This window comes from Diplodia seriata, assembly GCF_021436955.1.
Source record: "Diplodia seriata strain FDS-637 chromosome Unknown scaffold_9, whole genome shotgun sequence".
NCBI lineage: Eukaryota > Fungi > Ascomycota > Dothideomycetes > Botryosphaeriales > Botryosphaeriaceae > Diplodia > Diplodia seriata.
In genome coordinates, this window is record NW_027117316.1 from 780,983 (window position 1) to 804,461 (window position 23,479).

At 58.0% G+C, this 23,479-nt stretch overlaps 6 protein-coding genes across 6 annotated transcripts; 3 read left to right on the top strand and 3 right to left on the bottom strand.

The window, feature by feature from the left end:
- Positions 1-733: 733 nt before the first annotated feature.
- On the top strand, positions 734-2,574 carry PHO8 (vacuolar alkaline phosphatase; the record flags this gene model as incomplete). Its single annotated transcript, XM_066780074.1, has 2 exons — positions 734-1,919; positions 1,985-2,574. The coding sequence occupies 2 exons, from the start codon at positions 734-736 to the stop codon at positions 2,572-2,574; spliced, it is 1,776 nt and encodes a 591-aa protein (XP_066629303.1).
- Positions 2,575-3,114: 540 nt separating this feature from the next.
- On the bottom strand, positions 3,115-4,225 carry RPC34 (34-kDa subunit of RNA polymerase III (C); the record flags this gene model as incomplete). The annotated part of the gene is made up of 2 exons (XM_066780075.1): positions 3,115-3,928; positions 3,999-4,225. 2 exons carry the CDS (start codon positions 4,223-4,225, stop codon positions 3,115-3,117), a joined length of 1,041 nt encoding a protein of 346 aa, XP_066629304.1.
- Positions 4,226-5,543: 1,318 nt separating this feature from the next.
- FCY21 (Purine-cytosine permease fcy21) lies at positions 5,544-7,360 on the top strand (the record flags this gene model as incomplete). The annotated part of the gene is made up of 5 exons (XM_066780076.1): positions 5,544-5,777; positions 5,830-6,046; positions 6,100-6,720; positions 6,778-6,930; positions 7,029-7,360. 5 exons carry the CDS (start codon positions 5,544-5,546, stop codon positions 7,358-7,360), a joined length of 1,557 nt encoding a protein of 518 aa, XP_066629305.1.
- A 1,376-nt stretch (positions 7,361-8,736) lies between these two features.
- SPA2 (component of the polarisome) lies at positions 8,737-11,669 on the bottom strand (the record flags this gene model as incomplete). Its single annotated transcript, XM_066780077.1, has 4 exons — positions 8,737-8,811; positions 8,869-10,341; positions 10,391-10,522; positions 10,581-11,669. 4 exons carry the CDS (start codon positions 11,667-11,669, stop codon positions 8,737-8,739), a joined length of 2,769 nt encoding a protein of 922 aa, XP_066629306.1.
- A 3,044-nt stretch (positions 11,670-14,713) lies between these two features.
- On the top strand, positions 14,714-16,257 carry HOS2 (histone deacetylase; the record flags this gene model as incomplete). Its single annotated transcript, XM_066780078.1, has 2 exons — positions 14,714-16,197; positions 16,254-16,257. The coding sequence occupies 2 exons, from the start codon at positions 14,714-14,716 to the stop codon at positions 16,255-16,257; spliced, it is 1,488 nt and encodes a 495-aa protein (XP_066629307.1).
- A 1,067-nt stretch (positions 16,258-17,324) lies between these two features.
- Positions 17,325-19,625, bottom strand: srk1 (MAPK-activated protein kinase Srk1; the record flags this gene model as incomplete). The annotated part of the gene is made up of 3 exons (XM_066780079.1): positions 17,325-18,477; positions 18,543-18,787; positions 19,080-19,625. The coding sequence occupies 3 exons, from the start codon at positions 19,623-19,625 to the stop codon at positions 17,325-17,327; spliced, it is 1,944 nt and encodes a 647-aa protein (XP_066629308.1).
- Between the last annotated feature and the right edge of the window lie 3,854 nt (positions 19,626-23,479).

Here is a 23,479-nt window from a genome sequence, read left to right on the forward strand (position 1 = left end):
CCGTCAAAGGCAGCATTCATCGCATTCTTCTTCGTACCGAATCCGCAAGCTCTCGACCACTTTCTGCTTCTTTCTGATGCCTAAGCCCGCGCCAACCCAGATGACAGATCTCTTGAAGTACAGGGTCATGCCTGTGTCGGGCTTCTCGAACGGCTCCGTCTCTATTTCGCAAGTGTAGTGGTTCCGCGGGTCCGAGTGTTTCACCAAGTAGCAGCGGTAGCGACACAGTCTGACTTTAGACTCGACGTGGTTGCAGGGGAGTCGGTAGTCGGTCCTTCTACACATGTCTCTTGTGCCTGTTTTGCGAGGTCAGGGCAAGTCGGTGCAGCGGCTGCGTGCGGTGGTCGCGAGCGACGCCGTAGTACCTGGCTGTGTGAAGGAGATCGGACGACTGGAGGATTGTGGAGACAACAGGGATGTGGCCGGGGAAGACGATCGTTCCAGGGGCTTGATCTTATACCCACAGCCGACGGCCATGGTTGCGGCAGGAATAACGAGCATGTGGCCGCGGGCTCGTGGCGCTGCTGCAGGGCCGGGGTGATGACCAGCGGGAGGCGGGTCCTATGATGCCTCCGCGTGGCCGCCAAGGAGGATCGACGGAGCTCACACTGCCAACTTGAACCACGAGCTCCCTCCACGCCTCTCCACGCCTCTCCACACCCTCACCCGCCCCGCCCGGCCCTCCTCTCCGCCTGCCGCCCCACGAAGCCACCCGCACACGCACCCACCGACCATGGCGCGCCCGCTGCTGTCGCAGCGCCCGTCGTCGGAGCACTCCAACGACCGCGACCTCGCCGAGGAAGACGCGCTGCTCACCGGCGAGCGCACCGGCAAGCACGCCGAACAGCCCCGGAGCGGGTGGAAGAGATGGAGGGAGCTCGGCCTGTTTGCCTGGGCGCTGATCGCCACCGCCGTGGTCATCGTGCTGGCCGTCGTGTACCAGAAGCAGGCCACCACAAAGGAGCCAGCCCCGAGGCCGTCGGGCAAGCGCAACCTGGTCTTCATGGTCTCCGATGGCATGGGCCCGACGTCGCTATCCCTGGCCCGTAGCTTCAAGCAGTACCAGAATGCCGAGCCTTGGGACGACACCCTGGTTATCGACCAGCACTTGATCGGCCAGTCGCGCACCCGCTCGTCCAGCAGCTTGGTCACCGACTCGGCCGCTGGCGCAACCGCCTTTTCCTGCGGCTTCAAGAGCTACAATGGCGCCATCTCCGTCCTGCCCGACCACTCCGCTTGCGGCACCGTGTTGGAGGCCGCGAAGCGTGCCGGCTACATGACCGGCCTCGTCGTTACCACCCGTATTACCGATGCCACGCCTGCCTGCTTCGCTGCCCACGTCAACATGCGTTCCGAGGAGGATCGCATCGCCGAGCAGATGGTTGGCGAGTACCCGCTCGGCCGCGTTGTAGACCTCATGTTTGGTGGTGGCCGCTGCCACTTCCTGCCCAACTCGACCGAGGGCTCGTGCCGTGGCGACGATAGGGACATTGTTGCCCTGGCCAAGAAGGAGTACGGCTTCAACTATATTGACAGCCGCAAGGATTTCGATGGCCTCCGCTTGGGGAGCGCCGTCGAGCTCCCCATGCTCGGTCTCTTTGCGGATACAGACATCCCCTACGAAATCGACAGGAGGAACGAGGGGGACATCTATCCCTCCCTCGACGAAATGGCCCGCACGGCTTTAAAGGCGCTGAGCGCCGCTACGCGCGATAGCGAGAAGGGCTTCTTCCTTATGATCGAGGGAAGCAGGATTGACCACGCCGGCCACGGCAACGACCCTGCCGCCCAGGTCCACGAGGTCTTGGCATATGACAAGGCCTTCTCCAGTGTCCTTGAGTTCCTTGAGAACGACAGCACCGAGGGTGTTATGGTCAGCACCAGTGACCATGAGACCGGTGGTCTTGCGGCCGCGCGGCGTACGTTCTCCATCACGAGATCCCTACCCTTTCCCTAGGATTGCAAAGTTAACTTTACTCGGCAGAGCTGCACGAATCCTATCCCGAGTACCTCTGGTACCCCGGTGTCCTAGCCAACGCCTCTCACTCGGCCGAGCGTCTCGCCCAGAACTACCACAAGTTCCTCTTGTCGGAGCCCACTGCCGATGAGACGGCCGCCTGGGTGCGGAAGGCGCTGGGCGAGGGTCTGGGAATCGGCGACCCCACGTCGGAGGAGGTCGGGCTGCTGATCTCGCACCCGGAAATTTCCCCTTACACCTTCGCCGATATGATCAGCCGCCGCAGTCAGACGGGCTGGTCCACGCACGGCCACTCGGCCGCCGACGTCAACATCTTCGCCTCGGACCCGCGCGCCGCCGCGCCCTTGGTCGGTAATCACGAGAACACCGAGGTCGGCGAGTTCCTGCGCCACTACCTCGACGTTGACGTCGGAGACGTCACCAAGGAGCTCAACGACAAGGGCGTCCTTTACGATTCGGTGACAGCTACGGGCGAGAGGATGTCATGGATGGGCAGCGTGCCCGAGGAAGGCGAGAGGCTCGATGGCCAGGACCATCTGGACCATTACCAGGGCGATTTTAAGAAGCACAAGAGATGTGAGATTTGCGGCATATAGCTTTTGAAGGCATGGAGATGGCGAAGTTGTAGACTTTTGCGAGAATCTTGCACGAGGTAGATCGGGTCTCGCCAACTGGGGTTGAAGGTCTGTATCGGAGTGGCGTTTCCTTGTTTGGTGATGATATTCAAGACTTCTTACTTCCTTGCCCAGAGGGAGGGATCGAATCGTAGAAATATTCCAATTGAGGCTTGGCTTTTCACTTGTTCAAAAATCAGAACACAAACTAGCATACGATCTTCAACAGGAAGATATGCCAAGTTTGGGCAAGACACGTCGCTTTTTACCGCCCCCAAATGGTGAACCACCGTGGTATATCTCCATGCGAAAGAAAGACCAGAACCCCACCTTTTAAGATCCCGAGAGCAACGTGTGAATACACAGCTCTCCCGAAACAAACGCCGTCGCTATGCAAGTCGGATTGACCGCTTATCCGAACCAAACTGAAAAATTGATCAGGCCATGAAGTCCTGAGGAGGAAGAGAAGTCCCCTCGCGCAGGCGAGGGTGCTCACATTTCGAACAACAGGCTGTGCCCCTGCTACGAAGCCACTTTGAGCCACTCCTCAAAGTACTCGCAGTTGCTGGCACTGACGGGACCACCCTCTTCGCACAAGTTGAAGACGGGGCACCGGCCGCAGGGTGCCTGGGTCAGGCCATTGCCATAGCCCTCGGCCAGCTCAGCATCGTTGGCAGCTTCCATGGCGCCGCGCACGCTACGGTATCCCATGGCTCCCATACGTTCGATCTTGCCGTCAAAGACCATGTTGTCAAGCAGCGACCGCAGATCCATCTCGCGGATAACCACGCCCTCGATGACGCCAGACTTCTCAATGAACTCGAGGATGGACGAAGCGGTCGGGTAATTACGGTAGCCAGGCGGATGGGGGAGTAGGAGGCCACCGTTGCGGCCAAGAGCAGGGCGGTATTTGGGAGCCTCGGGGACAGCGTTGCTGGCGCTGCGCTGGGCTTGCTCCTTCTTCCTCCTGATGTCGGCTTTAGAGACGTGGTGGGGCTTTTGCTCGACCCAGCTGTTCTGCTCAACGAAGTTCAGGATGACGGTAGATATTTGCTCGATGAGTTCGATATCCAGTTCGCCATCGGTGTGCCAAGGGCCGCCGCTGACTTCCTCAGAGGGCGTGAGGTGGGCCAGCATGTAGATCTTACGGCCCGGATGCTTGACCGAGGTGATGGACTTGACCAGACGCTTGCCCTCGAGCGACTTCAGAGCCTTGTTGATCACGGTCTGGTGGAAGTTTGTCTTGGCCTTGATGGTGCGCGTCCACATGCCCTGGTTGTCGGCCGAAGAGATGTGCGAATAGACCAAGCGCTCGTTCGGGTCCATACCACGAAGCCTACAGTGTTCGTGGACATGTCAGCTAACGATCACGTAGCGAGTTCCGTGTGTAGGCCGGCATGACGTACTTTGCAGCATCCTCGCGAGAGCGCAGCCTCCAACATAGCACGCGGTCCCAATTGTTGTGGCCCTTCTCCAGCAGCTCGAACAGGTGGGAGTCGACGAGCTCCTGGCAGATGCGAGCCAGCTCCTCGACATCCTTGGCGATGTTGAACAGTGACAGGTCCTCCTGGAAGAAGATGGTTTCGGGCGGGCGCTCGGCGCACTTGTCGTAGAGCTGTTCTTTCTTGGACATTGCGGCGGTGGATCAGGGAGGGGCTGAAGCGTTGTTGCGGGCGATGCAGCGCGGGCGAGTGGGCGGCGAGGATTATCTGTCGACCATGGAGGGAGGGTTGGTGGCGGCGAGGAGTCACAGCGAAGCAGATGCGGATTACATTTGGCTGCTCCCCGCCGCACCGCGATGGAAATTCGTCGCGCTCGGGCCACCAAAAGGCGGTCAGCAGCGGCAGATCGGCGTTCGCACGTCGGGATGCCGACAGGGCCAGGCACCCTTTGGACTGCCCGTGGGCAGGCACGCCAAGGGTCCCGCGCCCCGGCAGTGCTGACTCCTCATCCTTCGCGCCAACGTCTTTCTCCATCGGAATCCCTTCCCGCGCCGGCATTCCTCCCAGACTCTGCTCCGTACCTATCTGTCGAACTGAGACGAACGAGGGCGGCATGAAGACATGACGCAGCCAGGCCCTGCATGCAGGGCTGCAGCATCGGCGAGGGGCATGATCTACCCGGCGAACGCAGCTGTACCCAGCCAGGCGGGCGGGACGGTGGAAGCCAGTGCGTCAAGTCCGGGGAGACCAGCAGCCCGAGGCAATGACAGAGGCGAATGACAGCAGTGCGGGATGCTGGCACTGCTGGCACTGGTGGCACAGCGGCCATCGCCGACTGCTTTGAGATAGGGAGCGCAGCCTCTGCTCGGCCAACGCCGCCAACCATCCCGCGCGCCTGTCGATAAGCGACGCAGAACAGCGCCTCCACTCCAGCCTCGTCGCCTGCGAACTGCCGGGCCAAGACTTGGGGCCGCCTTATCAACGGACAAGCCTTCCCTGCGAAGCTTGCCGCCAGCAGACAGCCCTGACGACACATTCTGGACCGTCAACCTGCCGGGCTAACCTTATCGTCCGACGCCACTGCACTGCGCCCTGCCGTCTTCTGCTCCGCATTCCATGCAGGGCGCACGCGACTGGTGCCCGCCAGCCTGGTACATCGCTATCTCTCCGGACTCTATTGCCGGCCGTGTTTCCTCTTCTCGCCATGGCCGCGTCGATTGCCTGGCACCGTGCCCCCGACTAGCTGCGAACACGCCTCGGGCTGGCCCTAGTCCACCCAAAATGCGACTCTGCGGATCTGCGTCCGGCACTCGGCCTTATCAGCGGTGCGCCCCAAATGTTCGGCTGGGCTGCGTGGCTGCCCGCCGCGTATCCCATACTTTAGTCCTCCGTGCCGTTGCCTGACTCTTCTCCTCCCGGCCACGTCGTTCCCCTCTCAACGAAGATTAAACTCCTTTGCGGAGCTTCGCCCGAGTCGTCGCCCTTCCCTGTGCTCCCTCATCAACCACCATGGACTACGTCGACGTGGAGAAGAAGGCTGCCGACGCCGAGGTATCTTCTGACCCCTCCGGCCACAAGACCACCGACGGCGGCGCCGTGCCTGGCGAGAGCTTCGAGTATGGCAACAGCCTGTACGCCAAGATCCAGAGGCTGGCCGGCCGCTTCAACATCGAGCAGAGAGGCATTGAGCGCGTGCCCGAAGACGAGCGCACCGATCGCTCGCTCTTGAATGTCGGCACCATGGTAATGCTCCAAGCACGCCATTACACAGACAAGTGACTGATAGCATCCGCAGTGGCTCTCCGCCAACATGGTTGTCAGTTCCTTCGCCATTGGCTTGCTGGCCAAGTCTCTCTTCTATCTTGGTGTCGCTGATGCTATGCTGGTCTGCTTGTTCTTCAATATCCTTGGCATCCTCCCCGTCTGCTGGTTTTCATCTTTCGGCCCCGTCTTTGGCCTGCGTCAGATGGTGCTCTCCAGATTCTGGTTTGGCTGGTGGGGTGTGAAACTCAGTAAGCATGTGTGCAACCTCATTCGACATGCGGCCGGCTAACGCGTGACCTAGTTGCCTGCTTCAATGTCTGCGCTTGCATCGGCTGGTCCGCCGTGAACTCCATAGTCGGTGCCGAGCTGATCCACGCTGTCAACAACGACGTCCCTGGCTGGGCCGGAATCATCATCATTGCCGTTTGCACCTTTTTGGTGACCCTGTTTGGTTACAAGGTCGTCCACGCCTACGAGTTCTACAGCTGGATTCCGACCTTCATCATCTTCCTCATTGTCCTCGGCACCTTTGCTCACAGCGGCGCCTTCGTCCACATTCCCTGGGGGGTTGGAAAGTCGGAGATGGGCGGCGTTTTGAGCTTCGGCGTGACGGTGTATGGCTTCGCCACCGGTTGGGCAAGCTACGCGGCCGACTACACCGTCTACCATCCCTCGAGCCAAAGTCGCCGCAAGGTCTTTCTGTCCACCGCCGCCGGCCTGATTTTCCCGCTCTTGTTTACCGAGATGCTGGGAATTGCTGTCATGTCTGCTACCGCTATCAATGGTGGAGACAACAGGTACCAGGTTGGCTACTCGAACTCAGGCACGGGCGGCCTGCTTGCCGCCGTATTGTTCCCTCCTCTCGGCGGCTTCGGCAAGTTCTGCCTGGTCATCCTCGCCCTCTCCATCGTTGCGAACAACTGTGAGTTTGGCAACCACTACTGTTTGCGAAATGTACGCTAACTAAGACGTTTAAAAGGCCCTAACATCTATTCAATCGCTCTTACGATGCAAGTTTTTGGTCGTTGGGCGCAATCGGTCCCTCGTCCTCTCTGGACGCTGCTTGGAACTGGTGTTTACATAGCGATCGCCATCCCAGGCTACTCGCACTTCGAGAGCATTCTTGAAAACTGTAGGTTTTTGTGCTCCTTCCGTCGCCCACACATGCGAACGCTCCAACAGAAATTCGCTCTTATGCTACCTTTCGGAACTCCACTAACAGCCTCACAGTCATGAACTTCATTGGCTACTGGCTTGCGATCTACGAGGGAATCGCCGTGACCGACCATTTCCTCTTCAAGCGCGGCATCGCCGGCTACGTCCCGGAGCATTACGATCAGCCGTCCAAGCTGCCTCCGGGCATCGCCGCTGTCGTCGCCTTCGGTTTTGGCGTCGCCGGTATGGTGACTGGCATGTCGCAGACTTGGTACGTCGGCAAGATTGCCCTGCACGCCGGTGAGGCACCTTTCGGTGGTGACGTCGGCTTCGAGCTCGGCTTCGCCTTCGCTGCCGTAAGCTACGCAGTTCTGAGGCCCATCGAGTTGAAGGTTTTTGGTAGATAGGAGTACCAAGGCCAAATGGGTGGTCTCCATATCGGAGAGGAAGAGCAGGATATGCCGGCGGTGTATGATACGGGAAGCAAAAGTTTGTGGAATCTCGCCTACTTTAGATATTCAATATACCCAAAAATGCATGCTTTGAAGGTTCAAACGTAGAGCGCGACCGTCTACCTCTAAGGCCTAGATACCGTGGCCGAATGGTAAACCCCTGGCCGGATCTTGGATTTTTTTATTGTTGTGTAGTCACATTTTGTCGCTGACAGATGCAACTCCTCAGACTTGGGGTGAAGCGCTGGCTGGTGCCATAAGTGGGAATAATTAGTTGATACCTGTCTCAACGGACGGTCAGCCCTTGGCGGCGCCCATGTGGCTGTGAATGATGGCGTGCTCAGTCTTTCAATTGCATGTTTCGTAATCTTGTCTTGTTGAGCGCTAGGCCATGATCGCTGTCCATGTGCCGACACTGCCAAAAACGTCGCTCTCCGAAATTGCCGGTTATCCCCTGGAATGTAACAGTCATGCTCTTGACAACAGGGGGGAAAAGAGGACCGACGTTGTAGAAAGTTCTCCAAGTAGGCCGACGTCCCTCTCGCGTGTCATCACCTCCAATCCTAGAGCGGCTGTCAGAGTACAAGCAAATGTGGAAAGGTAACAAGTAGCGAGTTCAGAAGTACACGCGGGCGTAGTATCTAACGATGGACCCCTCCCAAATTGCCGTGTCCCGTCTCAAAGAGGGCGTGATAACCGACGGGTAAAAAAAGAAAAAGAAACGAGGTACGGATAATTCCAATCTTGCATCGCCAGCCTAATTACTTCGCAAAAAAGAGAAAAGAAACCATTCAATGGTTCGTAAACCGCGTGACGCGCACTGCGACCTGCGTTAATACATGTGATAAAGAAATACTGAAGCGGAGGCACAGGAGCCATATACAGACAATGGCTGGTCCTGTCATCCAATAGAGAGAGAGAGAGAGAGAGGGCTTGTAACCAGCGTAAAAGGAATCCTAAAGCAGAATGCTTGAGAGCACGACCGCCGTCATGACGACAAAAAGAAGCGAAGCGGCGAAATGGTATCAAAGTACAGGTCGAAGAATGCCCCTCTACGTTACTGGGTCCTGACGAATGAAAGAAAAGAAACTGTTTTCTGTAAAGAAAACGAACCCGTCAGAAGGAAATGCCAGCGCCCCACCGAGCCAACCAGCGCTGAAAATGCCAGCAAAGCCGCCATATGTTTACCAAATGCAAGTAAAAAATTGAGAGAAAGCCAAAACGGGCGTGGCCCTAAGGTGCCCCTACGCTGATATAGATGCACCAAGAGTTAAAAATAAAAGTCCTCAAGAGGAGGCACAGGACGACAAGTCAATTAAACACGGGGGCGCTTAGAATTCATTCGAAACGGTCATGTCAGCCGTCAGTTCGCGGTTCTCAATCCTCTCGACCCGTAGAACGAGTTCCTGTAGGTGGTCGTCAGATCTAAAGCACCGCAGAATTTATTCATGGCAAGCACTAACCTTGGTTGCTCTCGCAATCTTGAACGCGAGAGGGGGGATCTTCTCTCTTTTGCCAGCCTCGTCCTCCTGAAGCGCAGATAATAGCCCTTCACGACACTCCTCGAGAATATCCGTGACAGGCGTGGCGTGCTTGGCTAGTGCACTGTTGCGTGTGTTGCTCACAGCTTCGCGAGTCTTGAAGCCAATGTCGTAGACGGTGCGATTGATGTCGTTGACGTGGTGCTCAATGTTTTGCTCGGACTGGGGAGGGAAAGGGGCTCCGGCAGGGGTGCTCCGAATTTCTTGGACAAGAGGTTGAATGCTGTTGACGAGGTCGGTTGTTTGGTCCTCCAGGTAATTTTTTATTTCCTCGAGGCCGCTGCTTTCGCGGACAGTGTTAATATTGGAGCCTTTCGAGAGCCCGTTGGGACCTTCAGACCGACGTATCGACCAAGGGCGTGGGGAACTCGTGCCACTGCGACTGTACCTTGCGGAATCGATGCTGAGGTTGCTACCAGTTCTTGTGTGTCTGGCGCCGTTGCCATAGTAGTTTGCGCTGAGACGGCTGGACCTTACGTCCAGGTTCTCATAGTCTTCTTCCCCAGGCTGAGTGGGCCTGATCCTGACAACTTTTGCGAGCTCGACAACGGATGTTGTCAGATGAGACGCGGCAGCATCGAGCAGAGAGACAGGAGAAAGCCCCTGCGCTGCAGCATGATTCTTGGAGGCAGTGATAAGGTTGTTCGCGGTAGCAGAGACACGAGACTTGAGCTTGTGCTGCCTCTTGACCGAATCTTCTCCGTCGTCGCTCGTAGGAGAGCCGGCGGCATCGACATCTGCGGTGATGCTTCTGACGCATGATACGGTTTCCTTCATGCAGTCGAGAACGGCCTCCGAGCTCGACTTGCGAGCAGCTTGCAGCAGCTGATCGATGCTGAGCTGAAACTTCGTGAGATGGACGTCCTTAATGAGTCCATCAGGCTGCACAATGGTGCCATCCCGGGCGTAGACTGAGGCGTCCTCCGTGAGGTTTGCAAGGCCCGTCGATGATGCTCGCAGGTGGCGAACTTGCGTCTTCGAACGGGCATATCTCGTCCTCCATTCTTTGACCTCGGCTTCGAGTCTTGCGATCTCGGCCACAAGTCCTTCCTCTTTCTCCAGAGATGCATTGCTCCGCTCTGAGAGCGCCCGCATTTCCTGCAAGAACTGTGACGCTTCTCGCCGCACTTCATCGGTAACCTGCTGTTGTTCCTCGAGTTCGCGCTCAAGTTGCTTGTATCGTTGCTCCCAGTCATTGTCTCCAGAGCCGCCGAGATTGCCACCGCGTTGGACTTCCTCAAGCTGGGAGCGAAGTTCGCGTTCGGTTTCCGACGCGTCGTTGCGAGTCTTTTCCAATTCGGACCTCAGCGAATCACTAGAGCTTTGCGCCTCGTCCAGTCTACGTTCCAGGTCCTCACGCAGTTCCGCAAACTCCGCTTTGTCACCCTCCGTAGCCTGCGCCAAGTCAGTTTTGTTCTTCTCCTTAGCTTTGGGGGCCACAAACATTTCCCCCATTGTTCTCCGCATTCTTGAGCTTTTCGACCTCCTCGTCGCGCTCCCTCAATTGGTCTTCAAGACCTTCGGCCTTCTCCTGCAATTGCTCGACTTGAGCCGTAAGGTCTGCAATGAGTTTTTCCTGCGGGATATTAGCGTATTTCAAGCCGAGGGAGGTCCACGTTTGCCGGGTAGCTTACATTGCCCATGCTCTTGTTCGTAGTCCGCTTGCTTGATCTCCTCGCTGCATCTTCCAGGCCAAAGGCATCATCGTCGTCATCCTCCTCCGCCCCACTGTTGTCATCATCATCCTCCACCATGGTTCCTTTGTTCGGCACGATAGTGTTTGATTGAAAGGTCTTGGGCAAGGGACGCCCGAACTCGCCGCCTGGACCAGGAGGACCCCGAGGGCCGGGAGGACCCCGAGGACCAGGAGGGCCGCGATAACCTGGGCCAGGAGGTGGTCCACGATAACCTGGAGGGGGAGGCCCTCTGCCCATGCTACCAGTACTGGGTATCGGGCCTCTTCCGGGGCCGCGACTCCGGTTGCTAGCTATGCTGCCTGTAGGGCTTGTTGGGCGCTCCATTTCCTCGGCCCGGAATCGCGGAAAGCGGCGCTCCAATTCATAGAAGACGTCGGTTGCGAGCTGGCGGAAGCGGTCGATGGGTAGTGTGGAGAGTTTTTGGCGGGCCTGGTTGCGCTTGGGGTGGTAGTTGTCCTTGGGCGGGAGGAACTTGGGGGTGTCGTTCCCCGGTGCATTGGGACCGCCTCGCTTGCGCTCGTCCTCACGACGAAGCGACTCATCATAGACGTCGGTGCTGAGTTCTTGGAACTGAACGGACGAGAGGCGGAGCAGCTTGTCCCTGGCGCGGTTGGGCCGCAGGTTGCCCTTCTCGTCGAGCAGGTAACGACCAAGGTAGATCTTCAAGACGTGGTAGTGCTCTGCCAGCGATTCCTCGATCATCAAAGCCTTGCGACTGCTTATGCTCTCCCGATCCTGCGAGCTTCCGGCGTACAGGCCATCGCCGGTGCTGGACCGGGCGATGGAGCTGGGCGGCGAGGGTTGACCGTTGGACGTCGGAGGGCGGCCGAGGCCATTGGGAATCATGCCGTCAGTCGAGCTGGTGACCGAGGTCGGCGGCGTTATGAGTTGGTTCCGCGGCGTTGGCGGCACGCTGGGCGAGTAAGCACTGTCGCCACTTCCAATATTGTTGTATTTTGAAACAGGGGACCAATCGTTGGCGCTGTCGACGGAGATGGGAGAGAGCGTCCCGCTGCGAGCAGCCATGGGAGCGAAACGGGCAACGGACGCGCTAAGCGGCGTTCGAGGCCCGGCAAGTAAAACGAGAGACGAGTATTTGGGGGGCGAATGCTATCGCGAGGGCAGCGACATGTGTCAGCGGCGGTGAGGCTCGCGTGATATGGAACGGAGGGCGTAGGGAGATGGTTCGGCAGGTGAGACCTGAGAAGGCGTTCGAGGGCGGCGCGGGCGTCGGGGGCGGTCCGCAGGCAAACAACAAGCACTTGCGGCGGTAGCGCGCTTGGTAACGGCGGATGCGCAGGAATTGCGATGCGATGTTCAAGTGCGCAAGGACTGAGCTTCGGCGAAGCTGTCGCTCACGACCAGAAGGGGGTGCTCCACGGGGTGGCAGGCCCCTGTGCACTTTTTTGGCGTTGGCGCAGGCGTCTGGCCGGCGCGCCGGGCGGAGCTAGTCGAAGGTCGAAGGGCAGCGGCGCGGCGTCAGGGGCGCTTGACGGCGGCGCAGCAGCCAATGGGAACGCGGCGCGCAGGGGAGGAGCGAGTCGGCGGCGGGATTATGCTTACTGCGCGTCAATCTTCAGCGGCAGGCGGCGCCTCGGGATGATGCAGCAGCAGAATGAAGGAGAGGAAAGGGGAGAGATGGGCGAGGCCGTCGCCGGCTCAGGGCGGTAAGGCGCGCTAGATGGAAATTGCTGGGGATCCCTGCCGCAATCCTCGCTGCAAAGCCGCCCGCTGCACCCTCGCTCCGGGAGCTAGCGGCACATCAGAGCTGCGTGACGGGCAGTCCGTATTTCTCCACGCTTCGTATCATTGCTCGATAAGATAGGTACAACGCTTCTGCGCCTCAAGGCTACCGCCACCCACCCGCGACAGGCCTGCGGTGCCGCTGGCGGGCTCCGCTCTCTGTGGCGCCGCCCCAGCCTTCCAGAAGCAGGCCTCCCGCCGCCCTTGCGCTAAGCGAGCGAGGCGATCCTCGCGCTTTCTTCAGCTCCCCCACCCTCACCGTAGCTTCTTTTTCTTCTTGTCGTATTTGGAGTTGGGGTCGCAGATGGGGCAGAGCCATTCGCCCTTCGGCTCCTGCGTCAGCCCCACGCACTCCCAATGGAACCACTGGATCTCGCACTTGGGGTTGTCGCAGGCCACCATGTCCCCGAAGCTGACGCGTTCGCAGATGCAGTACTGCGTGTCGTCCGCGTCCTCCTCTAGGTCCAGCGGGTCGTCGTCTGCCGCTCCGTCGTGCCCCAGTGCCGACGCGTCCTCATCTGACACCTCTGCATCACTGAGCATACTCTCATCATCGCCCGTTGTCGACGGTGACGCTCGCGATCCGCCCATGAGCCGGCGCGCCGACTTCTTCGATATGCCCGCCTTGCCGATCTTCTTCCGGTTCGTTTTCCCGGGCAGCACTATCTTTGTGTTTTTCTTTGTGCTTGGCCTGGGTCCCAGGCTGCCCGCCCGACTGCCGCCAGGCGTTCCCGCCTTTGGCGTCCCTGGACCTATCGACGACTGCCTAGCTAGAGAGGAACTTGCCGAGGGGAGTGAGCCGAGCGATGCGTTGAGGCGGCGACGTTTGCTGTCACTACCAACAGACATCTCGCGTTGTCTGTTGTTGGCCGACATGGCGGCTATCGCTGACGCGTTGGACATGTGCGTCTGATTTAGAATAGTCGATCCCGAGCCACCAATTGCAGGGGAACTCAAACTCCGCGTCTGCCCGGCGGCGCTTGCCAGACGCGCGATGGCAGCGTTAGCTATTTGCTGTGAACCTGCATGGGCGTTAATGGAGAGTGGATTCAAAGGCGTGCTTGTTCCTGTGGCTGCCGAGGACGTGGGTGCAACCAGGTTCCCCGGAGATTCGCGCAGGAGCGACGGAAGCTGGGGATCGTGCGGTATGGACCCGTCGTTGGTCAGATCGCGTATCTTGATATCCAGCCGCTTGACGTGACGATCCAGCTTCACCTGCGTCAGCTTGCCCTTGAATGTTTCTTCTCCCAGACAGACTTACCAGCTGAGCCGCCTTCTCTGCCAGATGGACCTTTTCGTCTTGAAGTGTCTGGGCCTTCTCGTAGTTCTGTAGGATCAACTTGTTGTAAGGCTCTTCCTTGGGATTTTTGACCAAGCTTCCGTTGAGCTTGACAAACTTTTGCAGACTGCCGTCGCGAGCGTCGATGATGTTGTTGCATGCTTGAATCTGCTGCTCCTTGGCCTGCATTTCCTCATACAGATGGGTTATTTCGGCTGGTAAGTTGGCCACTGCAAAAGTCAGTTCGTTGTCGGCATGTGGTCTGGAGAGCGCGCACCATCGTGAATGAAGAGCTCAAGCACGGAGGCGGCATCCTCAGCTAAAGCCATGCTGGAAGCTAATGGAACACACGCAGGCTAAAGTCACGAGCGCGCCCGCTGCAACGAGGCAAGAAAGCGCTGCAACACTTGTCGAGCTCGGCAGGAAAGAGGATGACCGTGATGGCACGTGGTTGGCGAACTGGCTTGAAGTGAGATGGACGTGCACTCAGCAGCAGGGTGCGTTGTGTCGGTTTGTCAGACGTTCGGAGCAGGGTCGAGATTGTGGTCGCTGGAGCGCCGACGGAAGCGCTGCGCGGAGGCGGTGGATCGCCGTCGCGTGCACGGCTGGCCCTAGGTAATGGTGCGGCAGCACGTGACTTTCAACGGCGCTGAGTAAGCAAGACTTGGCGGGGCTCAGCCAGGGTCTGTCAGCGGCCCGCCAATCTCGTTGCACTTCGGATCGATCCCCCAGATCCCACCCACCACCGCTGTCGCATCTCCCAGGCCAGCCCTCGTCGACAGTCGTGCAGCACTTTTGTTGGCCACCGCGGTTTCACTGCCTCCCGTCCACCGCCACCGAATTCTGTCCAGTTGTACGGGCCTTATTTCGCCGAGCACACCGTCCGCAAGTCACGCTTTGCCAAGTCCCGTCTTTGCACGGCAGCTCGTGAAAGCAGCTACGAGTTTGAAAGCTGGAGGTGGGGCCACCGTACCGTGCATCGTTAAACCATCATCTCACATTCTGCTTGGCCCTTTGTGAGAGAGACGCGGCCATCTTCAGAGGCTTCATGGCCTTCAACAACAATGAGATCGTCCAAGCTTGGGTGGCACCAGATCCGTCGCCACTCTCGACAAGCGTCGAGTACACCACCTACAAGCAACTGACCCCGGAGGAAAAAGAGCGAGTCCACCAGATGGAGGCCGAGCAGAACGGCATCGAGCGGCCGCAAGGCTACACCGTGTCTTTCCACTACAACCCAGAGGTCGAGCAGCACCACTTTGGCAGCAAGCACCCCATGAAGCCATGGCGGCTGCAGCTGACCAAACAGCTGGTGTTTGGATACGGCCTTCACTACGCCATGGATCTGAACGAGTCGCTGCCAGCCACCAAGGACGCGATCTCTCGCTTCCATGACAACGACTATCTCGACTTCCTGCAGTACATCAAATCAGACACCGAAACGCAAAAGCGGCACGAGGAGGAGCTCAACCGCTACGACTTCACCGACGAGTTTAATGATTGCCCTATCTTCGATGGCATCTGGGACTACGTGACGCTTTACACCGGCGCCACCCTGGAAGCCGCCCACGCTGTGAGCAGCAGACAAAGTGATATTGCCATAAGCTGGTCTGGCGGCTTGCATCACGCAAAAAAACGTCAGGCGTCAGGCTTCTGCTACGTCAACGACATCGTGCTTGCCATCCAGCATCTACTTGAAAAGCATGTCCGCGTCCTGTACATTGACATCGACGTGCACCACGGTGATGGGGTGGAGGCCGCCTTTTTCAACACCGATCGCGTGATGACTCTATCGTACCATAAGTATGGCGAGTTTTTCCCCGGCACTGGTGGCCCAGACGATTCAGGCCCGAAGGGCTATTCCGAACCAGGGGCGTATTTTTCGCTGAATGTGCCGTTGGACGACGGAATCGATGACCGCGACTACGAATGGCTCTTCAAGCGTATCACTGGCCGCACGATCGAAATATTCAAACCGGAAGCCATCGTGCTGCAGTGTGGTGCCGACAGTCTGGGCGGAGATCGTCTTGGAAAGTTCAACCTTAACATTCGCGCGCACGGCAAATGCGTAGAGTATGTCAAGTCGTTCCGTTTGCCCCTGCTTATCCTGGGTGGCGGTGGCTACACGCCCCGCAACGTCGCCCGCGCCTGGTGCCATGAGACAGCGCTCAGCGTCGACGCCCAACTTCACGACGACCTCCCAACTTTCGTCCCATACAGGCAAGCCTTCGAGGGCGTGCAGAATGGCAACGGCCTGCTCTATCCCGAGCTTAACAGCAAAAGGCTTTCACATCCTAAAGGCTACGAGCGCAAGGACCTCGAGAATACGGTGGCCCGCTGTGAGGAACAGCTGCGTTGCATACAGGCCCACCCGGTCGTCAGCATGAAGCGTTATCCGAAGCTCAACGAAGTCCTGCGCGCGCGGAAGGAGATCGATCACGAGATAAAAGAGGAGCTGGAGGATCGCGGGTACCAAGATGAAGCCAAAAGACGACGCCTAGAGAGGAACACGGGCGCAAAGCGGGAGTTCAGGTCAGCGATTCACGGGTCTTCATTGCGATCAAGGCACAAGCTAACTTTACGCGAAGGTGATTGACAGCCCATCGTTCACTGGCACTTCCAGCCTCTAGGACTCAGCGAGAATGGCAGGGCGGTGCTGATGTGCCGTCATCATTTGCTGACAGTATAATCCGTCTGTGGATGAAGGGCATGGATTTTACAAAGCGCTCAACAAATTCCTTGGGATGTGCGACATCCTCGCCGCCTACTCGGTTCTTGCCTATGAACCAGCTTATGGATTCCATCAAAACACGTGATGGATCGGCAATTCTTGATCAGGTTTCGCCTTCGGATTTCGTGTTATGACTGGTTACCGGTTCTTACCTATCGAAAGCACCACCACAGCGGGTGACAAAAGAACGGAGCCTACCCGCATCTGCCTCACAGATATTGCACCATACTTATGTAGGTAGTTGAATCCAATATCTGAATGGATTGTCCCGCGCGTCTAACATTCGCATCTACTTCAGCATATTGGATTCAACTACCCATGTAGGAAGAGTGGTAGTGTTGCCGGTGGAGCTCAGAGGGTTTGATCTTCTGTCACCTGCTGGGCCACGGTCCATGAGTTGATAATATTGGATGCAATGAACTGGCGAACTCCAGCCCGGAAGCGAGCCATGACAGGCAACGTCCACTCGCTCTGGAACGCGATTGGGAACTGTTGCTCCCACGTAGGGAATATCGAAAGGAAAAAGAAAGCTTCCATCTTGGACGAAATGAAATATGCTCAAAAACGAAGAACACGCAAACTAATCTGAAACCCGTCGTTTCGCTGCCTCGTTGTCCCGTTTCTTCTGCCGCATCAGCCATGAAAAACAAACATCATGAGTGGAAAATAGGAGAGGAAAATGCCAAGCGTAGCCAGAACTTGCCCAATGGCGGCGGTACACAAACTCCTGAAAACGAAAAACATGTGGCTGAGTGCTTTGTCTATCCGTCCTCGAATCTTGCAAGGCTCAGCCTGTCCAACCGACGACTGGAAGGTCCCTAGATTCTTCCAGCCCACTGAAAAGTCTATTACCCAGAACTGCCCATTACGTGTCTGATTGCTCATCGAATGCTGGATCGGGGAAGCAACGCGGAATGATGCAAGATGATCAGGGTCCGGTCGCAGTGATCTGTTCCCGCAGACCACTGGGCTCGGGCTTCCTTTGTCTCTTACTGAGTAGGGTTGCGTTGTCCAAGCTTAGCTCAAATGCACCCTTATTCCGAACCTGGCGGCGTGCAGCAGCAGCAACGGCAGGAGAGTGCTGACCGTAACCCTTTTGCTGCTGGGCTGCATTCCCCGCCTGCTGCCTAGCCTGAGCCGCTGCACTCAGAGTAGTGTTCTTCATCTTTTGCTCCATCGCGCTGACGTCAGCGGCTTGACTCTTCGGCAGTTTGGCCGGAGGATCGGCCTGGCTCGCAGCGAACGGCGCACTCTGTCCATCCTCGTCGTCATCGTACATGTCTTCCTCGTCAAGCACGTTAAGGCTGGTCATTGCATTTCCGCCGCGGTAACCCTGCTTGAAGTTCTTCCGTCGCTTGCCTTCTTCTTCTTGGCGGTGCACGGCATAACTAACGTCGAAGACTTCGCGAAGGTTGACAGCACCCGGCGAGCGGAAGTCCATGCGCCTGCCACCGGCGCTAGGGACGTCATCCAGATAAGCGTAGTTTGGCTGCATGACAGACTGGTCCGAAGGCTGCTTCTTGAGCAGAGGCGTTGCGAGTGGTGGTGCGTCGGCAGCGGCCTGCGTTTCCTCTTCCGACTCGCGGATCCATGGGTGGTTGAGGAATTGTTTGATGTCGTAACGTTTTTCAGGGTCCACGGTCAGCAGATGAGAAACGAGGTCTTGCGCAGGCTTGGAGATCTCATCCCACCAGGGCGACAGGAAAGTGTATTGGCCGCGGGCGACCTTTTCTGTCAGCGTCTGGATGCTTTCATCGTAAAAGGGCGGGAATCCGCAAAGTAGAGTGTAAAGCACGCAGCCAAGGGCCCACATGTCAACACTCTTCGAATAGCGTTCATCCTTCACGATCTCAGGGGCTGTGTAACCGACGGTACCGCATGGCGTCATAGTCTGGCTGTCCCAGATAACCTTGGACAAACCAAAATCGGCGATCTTGATGGTGCCGATGCCACCGGCACCGTGGCCCTTGATGAACTCACCCTCATCTACCTTGTCTTCCTCATCGGTAGACTTGGGCTTGGGATTCTTGGTCGGAATGAAGGGGGCGGGGTAAAAGAGAAGATTCTCGGGTTTGATGTCACTGTGATCATGACGTCAGCTCTCGTGGGGCCAACATAGGAGCGAAGGGACCGCGAAAAGACGAACCGATGGACGACGCCAGCCTCTTCGTGCAAATATTCCAATGCTTTGGCGACTTGAATGATCACGTGCCGAGAAAGATTCTCGCTGAAGTACGTGAGGCGAACAATCTGATGGAACAGTTCGCCACCGGGGCACAGCTCAAGGATGATGTAATAGTACTGTCGGGACTCGGAAAAGTCGATGAGTTTTACGATGTTGGGGTGGTCCAGTTGGCGCATGATCTGCACCTCCTTGAGGATGTTGGCTCTCTGCGACCGGGAGTCAGCATCTGTCATGCGACACAACCTACGTAAAGAAAGACAAAATGGAAATGGTGGTGGCGAAGACTTGTATGGGAGGAGTGCGCACCTCCACAGTCTTGGGGGCCTTCTTGAAATCCGGATGGAGGTGTTTGTCGCCCTAGGCATTCCACCGCGTTGGCTACGTAATCGCGCAAAAGAGGGACGAAAAGCGTAGCTGGGCAGAAGCGGACGGTACGACGAAACACACGTGATGTGCGGAGCAGGCAAAAACAGCGAAACTGGCGAGGATGCCACATACCTGGCTGGAATTCATCTCGAATTTCCTGACAACCTTGATCGCGGATTCGGGGTATTGCCCTTGGCTGTCCTTTGCGCGGTAGACGTTGCTGAATGCACCGTCGCCCATCTTCTCAAGCAATATCCAGCGCTCCAGACCGGGGTACTGCGGCAGCTTGCCCTTCTGCTCCCGCTCCTCGGCTACAATGCGCTCGAGGACCTGCGGGTCGATCTCCTTCTTGGCCTTGGCAGCGGCCTGTGCCTTGTGGTGGTCGGCAGCGGCGCGAGCGGCGGCATCTCCTGCGCGAGCGGCCTGGTTTTGGTTGTTGACGGCGGCGGCGGAATAATCTGCTTCGGGGACGTTTGCGTGCAGCGGCTTGTGCTCCATCACGTTGGGCTCGGTGACGGCATGGTGTTCGGGCGGCGGGGGCGACGTGTAGTTGTTGTACCGCTGTTGCTGGGCGTGGACGGGGGACACGTTGGTGGTCGGCTCAGCATGCGGCGAGTGCGTGGCGCGTGCCTGCTTGCCATGGCGGAGGAAGTTCTTGAAATTCTGTATGGCGGCCATGGTTCAGTGAGCTGGACTCGTCGCAGGGCGCGACGTCAATGAGCGGTTGAAGAGGCGGAGAATAGAGCGGAGAGAGTAGCGGAGAAAAGGCAGGTCGGTTGGGCGGCGTTGAGAAGTGGTGCAGCGGGAAGAGCGTATGGGCGGGGAGGCGGGCGCTGCGAGCGAATTGCGGGTGCAGCTGGGGGGAGAGGTGACAAAGACGCGCGAGGGACGAGCTCAAGCTGGGCGGTGGCTATGACGTGCACCGGGAAGGTGCGATTAGGCGCACGAGATGACATCGCCAGGGCCGGAGGGCAGGCTCGCGGCTGCATTCTGGGCTGCTCAGGCCCAGCCCAGCCAATCGCCCGCGCCTCCAGACGTCAAAGCCCACGCTCACCTCGCGCCGCTCGCCCCTTGGCTCTGTCGCGCACTGCTGTGCGGGCGGGCCGCAGGATGGGATCGGGCCAGGGCATCGGGCAGGCATCGCACTCACCTCGATCATCGGCATCGTTGCCAAATTGCGCTCCGTTTCACTTCGCGGCTCGGTGGAATGAGGGCGGCGGGCAGCGGGCGGCGGGCGGCGGGCGGCGGCCGGCTATGACGACGCGCGGGTTTGTGGGTGCTGACACGGGCGACGCGCGCAAGCAGGGTTGGCGGACAGGGCTGGCAACGCGGGAGAGAAAGGCAGCGCGCAGTGAGGCTCCCAGGGGCTGAGAGGATTGTATTTGGCTCTACGTCCGGCACCGAGCGGCACTGCAGAGGTTGCAGCGGGCGAGCAGGGTCGCGTCCATGGCACGGCCACTAGCAGCGCGCAGCAGGCTGGCTGGCCGCGACGCCACGCGCGGGTTAGGAGCGCCGGCGGCGCTGCGTTCATGCTGCTCGCATTCGCGCTGCGCCAGGCCAGCTGACTGCCGTGCCGTGGACGCGACGATGCGCCTCCACAGATCATCGTGGGCGGGCGCTGCAGGGTCTGAAGCCCGGCCGTTGGTCCATGACGTAGGCCTACGAAATCTTGCGTCGCCGCGCTCCTTGATGCGCGCGCATTGCGTCTGCGGTTCCTCTAGACGCGCATTGCGACACCCGCTGACGAGGGCCAATCTGAAAAGTTCCGCCTGCGGCCGCCTGCGGACGCCAGCGGGCGCCAGCGGACGCATGCGGCTGGTGCTCTCGCAGCTGCTCGCGCCTGCCGCTGCTGCGCTGCCAAGGTTCGCGCCTGATGAAGCCAGCCCGTCAGGCCTCTTCAGCCGACGGCCCACGCGAGCGATGACGCTGCTCGGACCGACTTTGGAGAACCTGGAAGCTGGACCGTCTTCAGCTGCAGCCTTTCATCATCCCAGGCGCAAGCTTGACCTGCAGGCGTGACACAGTAAAAAGAGCTCTTGTCTCATGGGCCCACTCGCCGCAGATCCTCTCCATCCCTCCAGCAGAGGCGCGAACCAGGCAGCCGGTGCCACTATTGCCGCTGCATCCCTCCGAAACGATTTTGCCCACATGGCCGTGGATGAAACCGATGAGATCATCCACCCCGGTGCGGCCCGAGGCCCTGATTGGTCCACCTTGGTGTTGCTGGCCGAGGATCTATGTCGTCAAGGGCGTTGGTTCTAAGCTCGCCTCTCCGCATATCACTCTGATACATGCGTGATTCGCGCCAGGTACGGTGCTGCGGTGCGTCCTCGCGCTTGGGTGGTGGTCTCGAAGATGACGCACACCAGCACCAGACCGTGCAGCTGAGGGCCTGCTTATCTGACAGGCCCTGCTCCTTGGGCTTCATTGGTTGCTGTTGAGGCGCCAGACAACCTTCGACTCCGAAATGCAGGCTGCCACGAGCTACAACAATGAGCTTTTCTTCGCTGTCCCCGCCTAGTGTGAAGCTGTTGCGGCTGTCTTTGTTAGCTCGCCCTGCCCCTCAAATCGCAAGCCTCGGCGAGCTGCGTTTAGAACAGAATGTCGCACCTGCCGCGTATCCAAGATCTCTAGTCGAAGGAGGGCTGAGTGTATAAGTATCCAAATCCACCAGGGAATATATCGCGTGCTTAATCTGATTCGCAGCCACCAATCACGCGGATTTGAAGCTTCGAACACTCCTCGCAAATGGTGCTGGCCTACCATCGTCCTCGTACTTGATTGAACCGATAGATAATCGTCCGTGCATGCGCACCCAACCCATTCCGGCTGTTGTACTCAAAGCTGCAGGAATGGCTCTACTGGATAGGCACGTATCGTGTCGGAGTTAGGCGAAGAGAGGCCGAACCCCTTCCAGGCCTGGAGACATGACATCCTGGCTCATCGAGTCAGCATCGAAGACGGCCCATCTTGGACCCTGAGAGCGGCTTACCACGAGGCACTCAACCGCCTTTGGGGTTTCTTACACCAAACAGCAAGCACTGACAAAGTGGATCCACAGCACCGGTAAATAGGCAGTGGCACGCTGCCGTCAGGGGCCTTGCAGCTATGGCCTTCCGCTTCAGCTCGTCCTCTGTACGCATACGTCGCATATCACATTGCCCGTAGCCCCCACCGCTCGCATCAGTCATTAGCCGCTGTTGAACGGACACACGGCTCGCTGAAGGCCGTCTGGATGCGCATGGTAAACGCACTTCTGGCCGGAGCTTCCGGACGTGCTAACTGGTGGGCTCTCCACCAAAGCGAACTGGCCCTCGCCTATTCGCCAGTCAATATGGTACGACCCGCATCGAGATTACCACATGCAGTAGCGTCTACCGGCAGCACGTTCGCCGACTACTACCCCGCCACGCGCATAGCCATAAATATTTCGCCTAACGCGACACCACTCGACACGCTCTCTAGGCTGCCTGTAAACTAGGCCCCTGCCTATACTGCGAGCAACGACCATTCTGCTATTTGAAGTCTGTTTTCTTCTGTTCCCCGGCTTCAAACCATGGACTCGCGGAGTCTGGACATGAAGCTCTCCCAGGCTCCCTTACGTCGGCCGGCCGTAGACTTGGTTCTGGATGCGTGGGTTGTGTATTCATGCGGCCCTGTCTAGACTAACGCACGCATGTAGCCGACTGCGGTAGACATCTATGCTCCCATCAATCCCGCATATGTACATGCCTCTCACCACACTTGCGTTATCGCTAGGCAAACAGGAAGCAAGCATGGTCAAGAAGATCTGATGGCCGCGGCTGCAAAGCGATAGGATAGCATCCGCATAGAAATCTCAGCGAACCGTGACGGAAGAGCTTCGGTGTGAATTATGCGGCTAGTTCCTGTGAGGTGGCCTCAACCTACCACAGTTCGAGATCATGAAAATGCATTGATGGCAGATGCCACATCATCATCATCATCATCATCATCATAGCCATTCTGAGACCACGATCAAATCATTGCTGCAAAATCACATTATCTTTGACATCCATCAAAAGCTAGTGAAGTGTGTGCAGCGTGCCCAGTGACTCCTCAGCCGCCTTCACAGCCAGGGAAGTTGGCATTTGGGAAACGCACATCCTGCCGGGTCCTCCAAAACTGACTTTCAGAGAGCCTTGTCCTAGATCTCAAGCGAATCGAATCCAAAAGGTGTTGGTTTGAGAAGGAAGCGGTGGAGTCAGAGAAATGGCGGCAGTTGGCAGACCTGAGCTAGGTGAGAAGAGTTTACGGCACATAAGCCTTCGACGATGGCCGAACAAAGTTACTTTCTGCACGAAAACCGATGTTTCGACGCCAAGACATGCTTATCATCCGAGGAGGCTGAGATAAAAATCTAGGGTTCGAGGTGAATAGGCCCCGGGAATGTCATCTTCTCTCACAATTCCGCGGCTCACAAATAACGTCAAGGAAATTCCGCGTCTGACTGGTCTGATTTGTCAACCAACAGCAGCTCACACCGATCGATTCTGTCCGTCCCCTTAGCATTG